This window comes from Gymnoscopelus braueri (assembly GCF_963280865.1).
Source record: "Gymnoscopelus braueri genome assembly, chromosome: 17".
Classification (NCBI taxonomy): Eukaryota; Metazoa; Chordata; class Actinopteri; order Myctophiformes; family Myctophidae; genus Gymnoscopelus; species Gymnoscopelus braueri.
Genome location: NC_137617.1, coordinates 31842649 through 31859946, shown reverse-complemented (window position 1 = coordinate 31859946; position 17298 = coordinate 31842649). Strand labels below are relative to the sequence as shown.

At 41.2% G+C, this 17298-nt stretch overlaps 1 protein-coding gene across 4 annotated transcripts in view; it reads right to left on the bottom strand.

Moving 5' to 3' along the window:
* spag9b (sperm associated antigen 9b) overlaps positions 1-17298 on the bottom strand; it is a 48215-nt gene that overhangs the window by 26868 nt on the left and 4049 nt on the right. For all 4 annotated transcript variants that reach the window (XM_080455295.1, XM_080455296.1, XM_080455297.1 and 1 more), the window contains exons 2-4: positions 9154-9274; positions 4447-4517; positions 3371-3462 (exon numbers count right to left, since the gene is read on the bottom strand). In XM_080455295.1, the coding sequence (XP_080311421.1) occupies positions 3371-3462; positions 4447-4517; positions 9154-9274 (284 nt within the window). The remainder of the gene's footprint in view (positions 1-3370; positions 3463-4446; positions 4518-9153; positions 9275-17298) is intronic.

Genomic DNA, 17298 nt, shown 5'->3' with positions numbered 1-17298 from the left:
ATGCTGTACTTGTTGGGCTCAAAGCTAACACACACACACACACACACACACACACACACACACACACACACACACACACACAGCAGAGAGAGAGCTGGCTGAATGGTGCAAAGTTATAATGGACTTTTTATTTAAACACATAGCAAGCAGCAGACCCAGCAAGGCTGGCTGGGGTACATGTAGTCTATATAGACTTGGTTCACCAAAATGTGCATGTGTATGGTCAATGAGGCGCAGAAGCTTTCATTGCAAAACCATCTTTCATCAATTGTGTCGGTTACATGGCCGTTCTCATACATTTGTCTCCTCAATGGGTTGGTATATCGATCTGAAATCGATTGAAGATTTTAAACTTTTCCCAAATGCATGCTGTTTATAAGCATTTTTCCCATGGGTTATGGGATCTGGTAGTTGTGGCAGCTGCAGTCTCAAGTCTGCACATTGTTAGGGTGCACTGCACGCATACCCAGGAGTGGAACAGTTTTCATCATTACCGGAATCTGCATTTTGACTGACAAGCTTGCCAATTTCTTTATAGGTGCCTTTTAAGTGATGCATGCAGCCTGCATCTGACGCAGCAGCCACTCTGAAAGGTAGAGTTTTGTAGCCTGGCTCATTGTCCTGCCTGCAGCATTATTGGATTGGTTGAAATGTGAACAAGTAAATATCCAATCAACGCTCTGGGAGATTTGTGGAAAATTCCCAGGCTCCAGTACAGAAGCATTTTCCGACACTAAGCAGAACAAAGGCTGTTTTCCCTAAGTAAGAAGAGCATACTAATTAAGTCGTGTAACCCTCTCAGTTGTCAAAAAGATGAATAAGGTTACAAAACACAAAGGGAATGTAATTTCATTCTCTTCATCTCTCTCATTCACTAAGCATCCTTGGGTCTCTTGAAAGGCGCTATATAAGTTGAAGTTATTATTATTCCCTATCTCATGCACTCTTTTTCCCTCTCCCTCTCTCACTGATTTTATACATTTACAACATAGCATATGCACTTATTTCACTGTCTGTACTGTAGCAGACTGCAGTCACAGGCACTCTGGTACATTTTCTCAAAATACCAGCAGACCGCTCTTGATGGAGCACATAAGCAAGCATTGGTGCACAACTTTGTCTTCAGCTATATTACATTTAGCAGATTAACAGCAGATAAACAGGTACAGGTACATGCAGTTGACCTGTTAAACAAAACTAGGTGAACAACTGTATCAAATGTAATTTGATACAGTTTTGATACAGTCTTCTATTACTAATAATTGATATCAGTCTCTGACCCGATATCAAAATGTATTATTCAACCCCTAATCCACACCATAATATCTGTCCCACTGCATCGCAGCATCCAGTGTAAAACGGACCTGTAAACCCAGATTTATGCATAAATCAGCTTTGACGGTCCATTTTTACAGTGTAGAGACTCTTCTGTTACAGTACAAACCCCTTTCTATTCTCATGAAGTACTCCTTTCTCACTGTAAACATGCCATATCCATGTCCTTTTCCTGCCAACATATCCTGATTTACATATACTGTATATATAAAGCTATATATGTGTGTTGTTTTTAACTTCCTCTCTTCCATCCTTCCCACCACTCCACATTTGATCTGACAGACAGGTTCTCTGACCTACTTCTGCAGAGCTCGCCTGTAGGGAGCAGAGTATGTGGAGGAGTGAGTGGAGGGTCCATTTGGTTACATTTGCACACTCTTAAAAGTGGATTAATTAAAACTGAAGATTTTAACTGTATACCGCCCACACAAACAGATACATAGACTGCATGTCAATTAATTAGGGGTGTGCCCTAATTTCACGAAACGATACGATATTGGGCTCACAACTTCGATACAATTTCGATACGATACGATACGCACTTTTTTATTATGAAAATATATATAAAGCAAATAATGTATATAAAAAAGCAAATGCAAACAAATAATTCTGTTTTTGCATTATTCAGACATGCAAACGTGTAGCTTTTCAGCTACAATAGCCGTTTTGAATCCAAATAGGGCAATAGTGTGACACCTGACCCGAAAAAAAAATACATGTTGTCACCCTTTTCACCTCGGGGCTGTTTGCATGCCTGATTATTATTATTGTAAAAAAAAAAAAAAAAAAAAAAAATCAAAACGATATTTTTCCCCCCAAAACGATACATATCGTCACGAAAACGTATCGCGATATATCGCGGGACGATATATCGGCACACCCCTAATGTCAATAGCAACCTGCATGAACTGAATGATACGCACAAACTAACAATTATGATCCAGTTATTTCATGCCCAAGCCATAAAGTCACAGTCACAACAACCTCATGGGTGATCCATGGGTGAGCACTCCCTCACTGAGACAATCATTGTGGAAATGATTTGAGACATGAGACATGATTTAACCCATTAAGACCTGAGGCCGATTCTACAAATACCTTCTAAACCAGTAGTTCTCAAACTTTTTCAGGCCAAGGACCCGCCAAATTGATATGCCCGCGGACCCCCATCTGAAAAGGTTTTGTGCCAGGGACCCCCAGAATAGAAGATTTGTGTTAAAAGTTCAAACACTTTCAAGATTTTTGAAACACTTTCAAGATTTTTTTTTAAATATTCAGAAATAGCAGATGTACGAGCTGCGAGCTTTCTAGATCTGCCATTTATGAATAGCCTAAAATCTAAACGCTAAAATCTAAAATGACACACGGATGCTTTCCCGGTTTTAATGGGTTAAGAAGACATGAGACGTTATCTTTTCCCAGGCAGATCGCAGGGCATGCGGTACTGGGCAGCATCCTCCAGTTGAACCAAACGTTTCCCACATCGATGATAAGAACGATTAAAACCCATTGAGACCTGAAGCCGATTCTACATGTCTCCTAAATCTCAACAGTTTTCTGAAAAACCTATGTTTCTATATCAGTGGTTCTCAATCTTTTTCATGTCAAGGACCACCCAAAATGATATGTATTTGGCCTTGGACTCCCATCAAAATATTTAGTTCCAGGGACCCCCAGAAGCAAAGATTTGAGTTAAAAATGTTCGCTTTAAAAATATATATATTCAAAGATTTGCACACATTTTCACGATTTTTCAAAAATAGCAGATCTACAAGCTCGTAGCGCGGCACTCGGTGCCGCGCTATGAGCTTGTATATCTGCTATTTTTGAATAGCCCAAAGTGTAAAATAATGCTTTTTAACTCAAATCTAAAAATGACACAGTTCCAGGTCTTAATGGGTTAACACCCAGGCACACTACAGCCCGTGCAGGAAATCAATTCATGTTGCGTTGCGCCGATTTGCTGAGCCACAATATGAGAAAACACAGTATGAATGAAAGCAGAGCTTGGAGTTTTTGGGTCGGGTTATCTCACCGTTTACTGGGCGCGTTGGAGTCCGAGGTCTCTGCTGCTATCGTCTGTTGGTGTTTGGTTCGTTCCAGGTGTTCCATGTAGCTGTGGATCATCTGCACAGCACATAAAACACAATAAATGAAAGGATTAACCAATTTCCTTGCTGGTGCATACACTATCAATAGAATTTGGATTGCACTAAGCGGTAGACTGTTCACTGCCCAAGGCCCCTTTTGCATGTAATATCTACAATATTTCATTTTATTTGACCCTCCTGTGAGCCCTTCCACTCCCCTAAAGTTCAAGGGGAAATTTTCCAAGCAATTGTGTCCAGAAGACTGTTTAGGGCCTAAGCTGTCTTCTGTAATAGATAGATCATGGATGCATTTGCATGGGGAAAGGTTATGACCGTGAAGGACAAACTATTTTACATCAGGCCATTAGTCATCACATACACTACTACAGTATTCACTGCCTTGTGTCTGTGCACAGCTGCGACAGTCAGGCAGGCACAAAATATGGTAATTTGGTCATTTTTGCTGACAGTGTGTAGGTGGCAGGTTTTTAATTAAGGCCTCTATACTGTATATAGATCAGCTGTTGTCTACAGAGGCCTGAGCGGCTTGTTCTGGCATCTGTTTGTGATTCATTATAGATGACAGACAGGAACTTCAGCAAGGCCAAATACTCAGCAGACAACATGTTTAAATCCCCCTCCGGTATTGATTCCAGAGGCACCATAGACCATTTTTGACAAGTTAGTGCATTTTGAGCATGCAGTTACAACAGTATTTGGCTGAAAGTGATGTAACATTACACCTGCTGTCACGCCCACTTTTAATCAACCACCATAGTCATTGCTAAGGCGTGATGTATGATGTATGATTGCTCAACTGTCTCTTGCAACTCTTTGCTATTCCTTCCACTCATTGCAATTTGTTGCTAAGACATGAAAACACAAGCATTTCCTGTGTTGTAACTCAGTGCAGGAATATCAGGTGACCAGCTTTAGTATACATACAAGAATGCACACACCACAGCAGCACCAACATACATACATACACCCACACACACACTTTGCTCGTGGTTCAGCGTACCTCTGTGTGCCTTTGATGAAGAGCATTGTATTCCTTCTTGAGCTCCGCTTCCCTCTCCTCCAGTCTGCTAACTGTAAATGGGAGCAAGATTTCAATTAGTCTTCAAGTGATAAAACAGTAATTTCAATTAGTCTTCAAGTGATAAAACAGTAAGTTTGCTGAATAAAAAAAAGCTTCTGCGCCAAGATAACATATTATCGTGCTCCAAAGTAAACTTCATGTTTAGATAGAAGAATAGACTGCAAGACTGCAGTGAGATTTCAAAAGTTTGAATGATCAAAGCATTCTGACAATTTTCAGTTCAGGAATTTACTGACGCACCATACATCCTTCAAATCACTGGTAGCCCATAGTCTCAAAAAAGAGCATCCATTTACTTGAATTTGTAACCACATGTCAGAGCCACAAGGGGTCCTCAGTGGACCAGGAAAGCTCTCCCCATCTTTCCCCAGAAAGGCTGATTTGTTTAGAGACAGACAGCCCTTTTTGTCAGCTAGTCCATCCATTAAATCACAATCCTACTATAGTCAGTGATACGGTTTCAGCTGAGGCCAAATACCACAACCACTCGAATGAATTCTTCATCATAAGCTGCCTTCCTGGTCGTCATCCGCTGCAGTCTTGCATCACTGACCATCAACTGTGGTTATGTAGTACTGCAAATGTATTAGATGTACAATCCCAGTAAATACATGTGCTATATACTCTCCTGTAATAACTATGCCTAAACGTTTACAGTAGAACACAAAAAAAAAAAAAACACAAACACCTACACCAACATTCCAGAGTTTTTTGCTATAAAAGGAAAAGTCAGGCAAGTGTATTTGTATAGCATAAGGCAATTAAAAGTGTGTTACATGAGGCATAGAAAGGAATTTAAAGATAAATCAATAAATAAAATAGAAATAAAACATATATAGCATAAAAGAAGAAAGACCATAGTGCAATTATACCGTGCATGTAGTTTTAGTTTGTCAAGTTGCACACTATCCTCAAAAAATAAGTATTGTATTATGTAAAAGCATTTATCCTTCTGTTCAGCCACCACAAGTAGTAAGTACAATGATGTCATCATTAATGTTTTCCTTTCTTTTTTTTTTAAACAAAGTACCATTCCCATACCATATTTTGTCTCCCTTAACCCATATGTGTGCCCCAGACACCATATATTCCCTGAATGTAGAGTATGAAAATGTTACCTGGATGTAACAGTGTCCTGTTTTTGGAAAGTGACACACAATTACCCCCAAATTACCATTTTATACACACATTACATACAGATCCTAAACAAAACAACCATAGACTTATCTATGGAGTAACCGTCTGTCTCAGTAATATATATCCCACAGCTTAGCTATTCCATTGTGGCTGTTGGCTGACATTGACCGTTTCGTTTGTAGTCAAAACAACCCTACAATCTTTGTGCGTGTGTGCGCCAAACAATGTCACGATCACACAAAGGCGGAGATTGAAGCACTAAAACGTCCCATCTGCTCAGTTACGACGGCTATGCGCCAAGCCCCAGTCAAGAGTTCACACAGCAAACTGAGTTACCCCACCTTCTAAAGTTAACACTTTGCCCTCCTGGTTTGTAAGTTTACCTTGTTGCACATGCACTGTACAAAACAGTTCTCTTCGCTGGGATTAACACGAAACTAGCTGAGAAACTGGACTATTTTTTTTTTTAAACCTACGAAATTAATGGAGATGGGGAATTCAGGGCGACAGCTTCAGAGTGAGGTGTGAGGGGTGATCTGTGTCATTATGAGAAGACTGATAGAGGAACTAGAGATTAAAGAATAGACAGAAATAACCTACAGCAGATAAACAGATGTTTGGAGTTTACAGGGAAGTGAAAGTACAAAAATCCCCAACGTAAAATAAAATACATTCTGGAATAAGTCTTAAGTGTTCCTTTAACACATTGGGTGCCAAAACCGTATATATACGGTTTTGCGCATACTAACGTTGAGTGCCAAAACCGTATATATACGGTTTTTTTCCTTCACAGCAACAGGAAATATCACTCCTACAAGATTTAGACTCCAATCCACCTCCTGGTTAACTTATGACTTCAAAAACCTGTATCTCGGCTCCTGTGCACTTTTTTTTTTTACAATGTTAATTTAACTATTTTCAAATGGCTGCAACTATGGAATGGATTTCCGAATGTTTTAAATTTTTTCCCCCCGATTGTACGAGACCTGTATGTGTGTAATGAGGGGATCACCGTGAGGACGGTGATCACTGAAAATATTTTGCGACTACTTGAAAAAGGTTCAAAATGTTTAAAAAGTCCTGGCACTCAAAGTATAATATTTTAATAAACCTCTGGCACCCAATGTGTTAATATTTGAGTGAATGGTTGGAAAAGAGTGGTAAATAAGTTCACTGTTGAGTTTGTGTCACCTTTTTTTGTCTAGTATGCACTCTTGCTTTGTAATGGCAACAAATAATGTTTCCCCAACATTCAACATTTTTAACTTAATTTAGAACAACCTGGCATGGCATCAGATTAAGCACACTGTGGCTGTTCATGAAGAGTGCGAATGCCAGCAGTTCTGATTCTGGCATGCAGCAGGAGCATGGCAGAGGAAACGTATATAAATCAAACTGCTGGAGGGATAGATTAATGCAAATAGGAAGATGAGACCTGTATGAACATCATGTGGGGTTTGCTTACTGACATCCCGTGAAACACAAGTCATCCTCTGTGTCACAATTGCTCAAGACTTTGGCCAGAATACAATATTTCTCAGACCTAACAACCTTGCAAAAAGTCAAAAACATTTTTGTTAGTACGTGTAGTACGGCCATGTCAGAAATCTAAATTTAAATGGACTGAAACACAGAGTTCAGGTGTTAGTTGACCTTGCATTCTGCAGCTTGGCCTCATACTATAAGTGACAGATTAGGCTTTTCTAGCAAGGTGTCACTAAAACTCTCCATGTGACACAGAGGGCTCTATTTTGACGGCAGAACTGGCGCATGGTCTTAACTTATAGCACCGTCCGTGGGGGTGTGTCCAGCACAATGGTCCTATCTAGAGGACAGTCAAATGTACGCAGGGCGCTCTGCACTGTCATGGGTGTGTTTTGGACGTTACATTAATAAAAACCAATCAGTGCCGGCCCGGGTGCCATCATATTTAAGATCAAGGTTGTGCCCACCGTGAGGTGTGGTGCTATCTAAGCAATCACCTGAAAATGTATTTTTTGTTTATTAAAGAGAGCTGGAGAGACGAGGAGACCCCTGTTACTGAACAAACACTAGCAATGAGTACTATCAGGATATAAAGCTTAAACTTTTTAACCCATTGATACCTGGAACGCATCTGTGTCACTTTAGATTTCTTTGGCTATTCAAAAATAGCAGATATACAAGCTCATAGCGCGGCACCGAGTGCCGCGCTATGAGCTTGTAGATCTGCTATTTTTGAAAAATCGAGGAAAAAAAATGTGGGTTTTTCTTTCAAATTTTTTTTTGGATTTAGAAGACATTTCTAGAATCTTCTCAGGTCTTAAAGGGTTAACAAAAACAACAAAATCACTATCATCAAGAAAATATCACTTACAGCACCTTTAATGAGTGTTTAATAATGGGCAACCTTAATCAAACTACAAGTCTGTGCAAAGACTCCAAAGTGGTACAATAATATGGGTTAGACCATCTTAAGAAGAGACAGCTGGTATACTGAAGTAGCAAAGAGTAAACATTTTCTTTCTTCTTTTTTTTTATCAGTATCGACCAATCCTGAGTAAAATATTCGGTTAGGGTTAGTATCGGTCCAAAAGTCCTGATCAGAGAACCCCTAGTCAAACTCACAAGGCACCACCAGCTTTTTCCATACTTTAGTTATCGTAACAGCCTACTTTGACGTCAAAAAGTGCTAAATACATACAGGTTGGCAGGTCTGTACTCTGATTCAAATCATTCCAAAGGGTTTGAGTCGCTTTCAAAACAACATCAAAACCACACAACAGTGAATTTCTCACATTTCCAATCAAAATCAAGTCGCTTCAAAAGCCAGCGTTCAACCAGGACTTTATTTGAATTCTAAACAAGTTTAAATCACTTGGTTTAATACCTGGCCTTGGACTGGAATATCCACATGCACTGTATGTCATTATAGCTTATGGCTCGGCTTAGTTGAGGAACAGTTGGAGTAAACACGAGAAGCTGGTCTTTTACATAATGTTAATAATGGTCTTTATTCATTAGCGACAGCGAAGTCCATCTGTCCTGAGGCACATCAGGCTAACAAACAGTCACAAGACCTGCAAACAGCCAGGGTGTCGCTGTGTGTGTGTGTGTGTGTGTGTGTGTGTGTGTGTGTGTGTGTGTGTGTGTGTGTGTGTGTGTGTGTGTGTGTGTGTGTGTGTGTGTGTGTGTGTGTGTGTGCGCGTGCGTGCGTGCGTGCGTGCGTGCGTGCGTGCGTGCGTGCGTGCGTGCGTGCGTGCGTGCGTGCGTGCGTGCGTGCGTGCGTGCGATTCAGATTACTTTATTTATCCCAAGAGGGGCAATTCATCTGCAACCCACCCAGGCCACACACACACGTCAACAGGTCAACATACCGAGGTCAACACAAGGTGAAGATAATTGTAGATCAGACTGTTGGAGAGGATAAACCCACAGTGATAGAGATAACCCTATGTTGGTTTAACACAGAGCCAGGGAGAGAGTATGTTTTGCGAGTGTGGGACTTACTCTGGTCTAGAGAATTCTTGGTTTTAAGCTCCAGTTGGCGTGTGTGAGACTCCAAAATCACCAATCGACACTGGAGCTCCTTCTTCTCCCCCTCTTGGGAGTCCTCAAACGCCATATACCTCTGCAGAGATGAGTGAGATGAAACACAAGAATCAATAATAACTCTTATTTGTTATTGTTAGTGCACTTTATTTGGGCTCAGTGTCTGTCAGACACAGAGAGAGACTGATAATTTGTTGGTGACTGTTATAAATTATGATTATGGGACTGACCTTTATCTGAGTGACCCAGTACATACATTTGTTGAATCACTCTCCTCTGCATAAGCACTACTGATACACTTGACCCCATGACAATCAACTACTTTCTGTTTTTGCCTGTGTCTCCATCTTCTGGTCACGTCATGTGTCCAATACTGTGTATATTCTCTATGTGTGTAATAAACATCAGAACATGTCGTGTGATACTACCTAAGTGCCATCTTGTCGCCCACGCGACTCAACTGAACATCACTCACAACCCTCAGTTAGAGGGAGACTCTTAAGGGACCACATGGTTGGTCAACCGAAATCACAACAGTGACCGAAACAAGAAGAATCTGAAACATGAATGAGGCGGGCTCATTGGGTCAGATGGGTCCTCTTTGACCACTGGCACCTGTTAGCCAACACCGGTCTGACACTGGCCTTGTTTTCAGTGGTTATTTACCACAACTAACACAGCATCCACCCACTCAGACTACTGTGAATGTGAGGGAGAGAGAAAAGGAGACAGAAAGAGCGGTAAAGCAAGAGTGAGAAAGAGAGAGAGAGGGGGAGAGAGAGACAGACCCGGTGTTGACACCACTGGAAAAGTGACAAGACATATCCGTCCTCAGCTCCATTGTAAGTGTAATTTAACCTCTCTACACAACAGGTGCGCAGTGGCAGTCTCTTGTCACTCTCACATGAAAAGCCATGCTCTGTGTATATGTGCGTCCTGCTCCTTCACAGCATCTTTCAGAGCCTGCTGGGGCAATAACACAGTAAACGATTCCACTCTCTATGTACCGCACACACGCACACACGCACGCACTTAAGCAGCTGTTACAGTTACTAACACATTCAAGGTTTGATTTGACTATCGTGGCTTTGTCCACTTCATGCTATTGTCTGTGAACTGTGTGACTGGTTGGTTGATTGTGTGTTTTAATAGAAAGTACAACTTGGCTTAGCTATAAATAGATTAGCTACAGCAAAAGGAGGCCACGTTTTTAACAGAAAATAAGCTAATTGTCATAACTCTGTTAAGGAGTGTCACCCTGCAACTTCTGTTTTGATAAGAGTAACTTGTTATTTTTTAGGGAGGGGGCGATTGTGACAATGACTGTTTCCCAGAAAAACAACTTGACACTGAGACCAGCAGCCATGGCTCATAGCCTAATGGTTAATTCATACTTTTTTGTACAGCCATTGTCGTTCGCCGATAACGGATAACTGACAAGTGGAAGAAAGTGACTCGCATACAAGCGACACAGTTGTATGACCAGCTATGCCTGGTCGTATGAATCAGTGGGATTCATACTGTGGGACTCCGAATTATATAGCATGGTTTACCCTTGCAGAGAGACGATATACACTCCCACCCCTCCCATCTTCACAGTCAAGTCAGGTGTCTTAACAAGGGCAGAGAGTGTGGTTTCACTTTCGGCACAAGGTCTTGTGAGCCGAGTTCCCAATGGGCAGCCCACAGGTAGGGGGGATGAAAGTCATCTGCAAATGCTGAGGAATCACCTGAGTCCCCTGCCCTGCTTGAGGCCTTGTGGGAAAACAAGCAGGCTATTCTTTACTCGGATGTCAGCTGAAAAGTGTTTGTGGTGGTATCTTAGATGTCTTTGTGAAGAATCGCTTCAAATAGTCTGTTGTTGTTGGTTTGACCTGAAGATTTAGTGTATGAAGATAATCCACCTTACAATCACTGCAATCTCAGAGCATGTCTATTTTAACAATCAATCAATTGATTGCGTTCCAGCTTAAGTTCCTATTTATCAGTATAACATAACACATTTTTAATTAAAAAATATATATATATCATGACTTTTTTTTTACAACTTTGACTTTTTAAAATTTTATATTTGTGTTATATTTTCATTAAAATCTTAGTTATTTGATAATGATTTGGCGGTCCACTTGCAGTCTTCTGGGCGCTGACCAATTCAGTCTAGGTGGAGTGCCATGGCTGAACTGGTCTCATTACTGCCAACCATTTTCCAAAGCATACCATGGAGATAGCCAAACACTAAATATCATTACATGTCATCGTTGCATTTCGGACTATTCAACTAACAAAGAGCCAACTCACTAATTACTGAAGAAGTCGACTATGAGGGCTCAGTCAGTGTCAGTCCTAGTTGCAGGTTATATACATCAAGCTACATACATCAAGCTACAAGTCTAGCCAAAAACTGAAAATATTGATGACTTCTTACCGCACAATGATGTTTAGCCCACACTGACTAAATTATTCAGGTTAATTTGTTAACGTTTTAATGACTACGGAGACAAACGCAAAATCTAACAATAAAGGCATTAACGTGCATGTGCGACTGTGCGTGTGTGTGTGTGTGTGTGTGTGTGTGTGACTGTGTGTGTGTGTGTGCGTGCTTTTGGGGGAGGTTGGATCATGTTGAGAGACTTAAGCAGGGTTTGGTTGGGTGTGGGAAGGCCAAGGAGACATCCTAGCAGTGGACCTGCATGCTCCCGGTAAATCTACTAAGAGCATTAACATAGCACTGGACTAGACGACAGTAGGCTGGGTTTGTAGGGGTACCATCATAATCTGTACATTGCAACATACTGAATGCACAAAACACATTGTCTGGTGCAAAGGCAGCACAGTAAATCTTTAAACAAACGACAGGCCAGGCAAACACAATAAGCAAAATGCTAACTTAAATGTTAAATCTTTAGACACAAGCTACATGTTTGATATCAGCACAACCAATTAAATTAATTATGAAATATGAGTTGGGACTGGGAGGTATAGCTAGCCTGGCATTTCACTCCAGTCCAGCAGGTTCGTCTGGTTTCCTAGTTGACAGCAATGCTGGGCAACATGGATTCAAAATTATACACAATATTCATGAATCAGAAATCCATGAATTTTCTCAAAATGTTTTTTTTCTTCTAAATGCATCCTGTCCCGAGATCTATGCCTTTTCCCTTTACGTGCATCTATTTAACATCAGTAAATAGGGAGAATTGTAGTGGAAATAAATGACTACTAGGAAAGTACACTCCTCTGAGCGCAAGTCTCCACCGGGACAGGTTGCCTACCCAGGGCCTGCAAATGTTGGAATTCAGTCATAGCCAATTGGAATGGAATATGAAAAATCTGACTGATACATCTTGATCACATGAGTCCAGAGATAATTTGTACTGACTTGTGTGAGTTGTGGACAGATATACTGGGTGTACAATCTGTACATAAAAAGAAAATCAAAACAATTGTAAGGATATGTAAATATTGTAAACTGAAATGAACAATTAAAAAGGTAGGGTAACTGATTTTCTTTGGTTAAAATATATAATATTCTGATAGTACTCATTGCTATAGAGTGTTTGTTCAGTAAAAGGAGTCTCCTGGTCTCTCCAGCTCTTTATAAAACAGAAAATGCATTTTCGTTTCAGTTTCAGTTTCATTTCCAATTTTATCCAATCAGGATAGAGAACTCAATCAGGATATAGATTAAACAAGTGAAATTGGAAGTGATGACACTAAGAAATGAGCAGGCAAAATTGGAACTGGAACACTATAAAAATGAAGCTTAAAAATTGGTACTTTCTCCTGATTGGCTGAGATTTTGACACCTACCGGAAAATGTATTTTCTGTTTATTAAAGAGCTGGAGAGACGGGGAGACTCCTGTTACTGAACAAACACTCTATAGCAATGATTACTATCAGAATATAGTGCTTTAACCTTTTAACAAAATACTTTTGGTTTTAACCCAAAAATATCACGTGCCCTACCTTTAACTAATTGCAATAAAAGTATTAAAAAAGTTATAGGCCAAAACATGAAGCAGCCCGTTATAACACTACCATGAGGCTGATTTTAATAATTTGGGGCAGATGTTCTTGGCCTACTGAGAGTGTGCATGCAAAGTTCAACGCTGATCGGTCAAACAGTGCCGGAGATTATCTGTTCACAGACGGACACACTCATGGACAGACGGACGGACAGACAGGAGTTAAAGTCTCTGGCCTTCGGCTGGACGGACTGGCGGAGGCAAGTAATTATGAAGGTTTATTCTATAAGTGACTCAGCCCAAGACTCGTTTCCCATATACATGTGCACATAAACCTAGAGATTATTAAAGCCTTAGTTATACTTGGTTGGGCATTGTGTCGTGCACCGAAAATAGCCAATCTACAAGTTCACAAGGCGTCATGCCGAGACGCATTGCGAGCTTGTAGAACTGCTACCAAGTATAAATCATGCGTTAGCCCTCTATAGCCTAAACCTTAACATCCGACACAAAGGCACACACACACAGCTGCTTATCATATGACGCAGGCTGGAGGTTGTGCATATGACAGTGCTCCAGAGAACGAGTGTTCCTCCGTTTTTTTGCGTTCTCTCTGCGATCTTCTTCCCCCGGCTCCCCAATGTATAATGGTCCCTTTGTCCCTCCCTAAGCACATGCACACAGACACACATGCGGCATGTGGCTCCAGCACAAGCGCATGTGCACCCACACACACATCCACTGTATGGGCACTCAATTGACAAGAGAGCCTGATGAACTGTGCTCAGTCTTCAGTAGGCTGGCTGGATATTACTGGGGCATCTGGAAACTGCTGTCTGGAGTGGACGACCGGTCCAGCAGCAGGGTTGGGATCCTTTAGGATTTTAATGATTCCGATTCCTTAACGATTCCCTCTTAACGGTTCCCTTTAACAATTCCTATATGGGGTTCCAAATGGATCCTTACAGGTAACTCTAAAAAGGTCCTTACACACCAGGGCAATTTTTTCATGCGAATAATACGTTTTTTTTTTAAAACCTTATAAAGTCAATGCAAGCTTCCACATCAGTTTCGCAGAGCGAAAAAGCGTCTTTTATTTATTCGGACCGAGTCCGAATTTTGCGTATATTCGCCGGTGTGTAATGACCTTAAGAGTGTACAAATGGAACCAAATGGACCCGTTATGGTGGTCCTTGAAATTAAAACATCCACATATACCAGCTCTGATAGTGTGATAAGCCGGTTCCGCAAACGGTTCCAAATGTGATGGAACCGATTCCGGTTCCTCAATGTTGGGTCCGGTTCCAGATCCCAACCCTATCCAGGGTCAGGTTAAATGCTATGGAAGAAGAATGAACATTCATGTTCCGCACAACAAACTCCAGTAGTTTATTGCTTATCTATTTATTTTGGGGAGTGGGTAATTCATAATTAAGGTTGACATGTGACATGGTTAGTCTGAATGTAGTCTTGTGTAGCCAGACGATAATAGAGGCCTCTGCCTAATGCTACGTCTGGTGACATCTACATTCAATGAATGGGATACAACTGGATATCTGGTATTTGGACATTTTAAAAACAACCTCATCACACTAATCAATAGAAAGACTTTAGTGCAGTCCTTCATATTGGTGCAATATTACGATTGGTTTTCAAAAAGTTTGTTAGCGTAGGTTTGTTAGCGCTACTTTTCTAAGCCATTCAAATCCATATTGACACACACACACACACACACACAAGATGTGTAGTATGAATGATATGCCAGTCAATTCAACTTTTTGGAATTGAAACTGAAATAAATATACAAATATTTTGTGTCACTCGCGTCGATTTTTTTTAGTTATATTCATCAAACATGTCACTGAAACATAAATCAGGCTAAATGCAGTCAGAAATATCAAACATCAAACTGAAAAATCCAACATGAACTTGAACCAGAGGCTGTAATGAAGACTTGTCAGTCAAACATTAACTTGACGCATTTACCCACTTAAGCGTATACACTTTCATTGATCGGGGTCGCCAGGGGTCTATCCTTCCCCGGCCCACTAAATTTTTTTTCTACACAAAATGTCGCGTTGTGAACTTGTAGATCTGCTATTCCGCCGAATGTTCGACTATTATGCGCAGGGATAGGGATGCTAGGGTTCATGTGGTTAATTGCACGTTGGTTGCTAAAGATGCTACCCTACGCATAGCATATTGTTTTTTATATTCTCTCTATGCCAGCCAGACACAAGCGTTGATGAAGTGCTGACCACGGCAGATTATAATGTTGAGAAGGAGGAGGCCGCACAACAACGTTTCAACAAGATAGTCTTCCTCAGGGTCTTCCTCAGGGTCTCTATGCCAGCCAGACCAAAACAGTCATCAACTCAATCGCCAATTCCCTTTCAAAAACTTGTTAGCATCCAGTGCTCAGTATTAACCATCTGCCATTCTGCTTTCTCTTCATTAGACTCCACCTTAGTTAGTCTCCTTGTATTATTTATGACCAGGATCAGTGGCAGGTGTCTTTTCTAAGAGAGGAGATCTCTTACATCATAACATTGTGCGAGATCATGCTGCCGCGCAATGAGGCGAGGACACTTTGGTCCAGGAGGAGCCAAAAGGAACTAAGGGAAGGGCTGATTTCCCAACAATTTCCTGCCCTGCCCGTTTCCTTTTCTAGTGAGTCGAACTAAAAGGAAGAGAAATTCCTTTGGGTTTGTAGGGTGGGAAAATGGAACTTCGCTAATTCAATTTGTTTGTCTGGTGAAATTAATCTGCCACTTTGCTTGAGAGTGTGACTTGTTGTCACCCAAAATGAGCAGCTTAGTAACGGAGACCATGCTAAGGATTTCCACTCTCCCACATAATAAAGAGGCAATTGTTCTGTCGACTGCAAACTTTGCAATCCATCAGCCTGCAACAATATTTCTCGTGTCGTGATACTTGTGACGTTCCAGTGTGAAATGGCTCCAAGGAAAGACAACTATCACTACCTTAGTCATAGCTGCCGGTCAGCGGGTCACACATTACTGTGGCCATGTTACTATGCAGTCAAACAGGATGGTGAGATATGAAGAGAATTTTAGTGATTGTGTGTGTGTGTGTATGCGTGAGTGACTGCGCGTGTGTCCTAAAGTAAATCACGGGGCTCAACTTTTGCTAGGCATGTCCTCAACCACAGACAAAAGTCAGTATATTTGCCTATAAAGTACTACTGTCATAACAGACATCAGAGAAAGGTTGTTAATCTTTAACTAGGGCTGACATCCACCTAGATGTCATTGGGCTCTTAGTTGACTAGGTTTTGTTAGCTGAATCGTCCCTTTTTTCTATTTTCCTGCACAGTGCTGTAGTTAAAGGAAAAATGTCTCAGCCCCATTAGTCTTGCGCGCAATTCCCAGGTCACGATAAGCCCATAACGTATCAGAGGCGCTGTAAACAGATGGGAGATGATGGAATTCAGTGGTTTAGTACCTCAACGTCATAATAACCAAGCCAGTAGGTGTGGTTGTGGTAGTCTGGTGCGTGCATGTCAAGTTGTCAACAGAATCAACAGCCTTACAGTTATCCATGTAATTTGCAATAGGAAAAAAAATCCCAAAGACAGGCTATTGACTGAGGAGAGAACAATCTTGTGTCTCATGTCCACACATGCATACATGTCATGAGCACAGCCGAAGGCATGGACAGAGCACTAAGCAGGCATGTTGTCAGTAGTCACGACAACCTGACGCAGGTCACATTTAATAGAGATCCACCAAGTCTGACAGTTCCGTACATATTGTATGAACTCGGGGCGCCCCAGTGGCTCACCTCAGGTGAGCCTTAATGGTAAGCACTCTACTAGAGCGCACTCAGTCCTTGCTCGGCCGGCCGGGGTTCGAATCCAACTAGAGCCCATTTCCTGCATGTCATTTTCCTGCTCTTTCCCAATATCCAGTCTCTCTCTCAATACTGACTATCCACAAAGGCAGAAAAGGCTAAAACAAAAAAAGAAATGTTAAATTGCTAAAAAGCTCAGTTTGATAGAAACAATATTAAAGATTAACAATTTGGGTGGTTCACTGAGTAAGAGAGCATATATATATGAGGCTGTAGTCCTTCTTGCAGCTGACCCCAGTTCAAATCCAGACTGAGGCCCTTTAA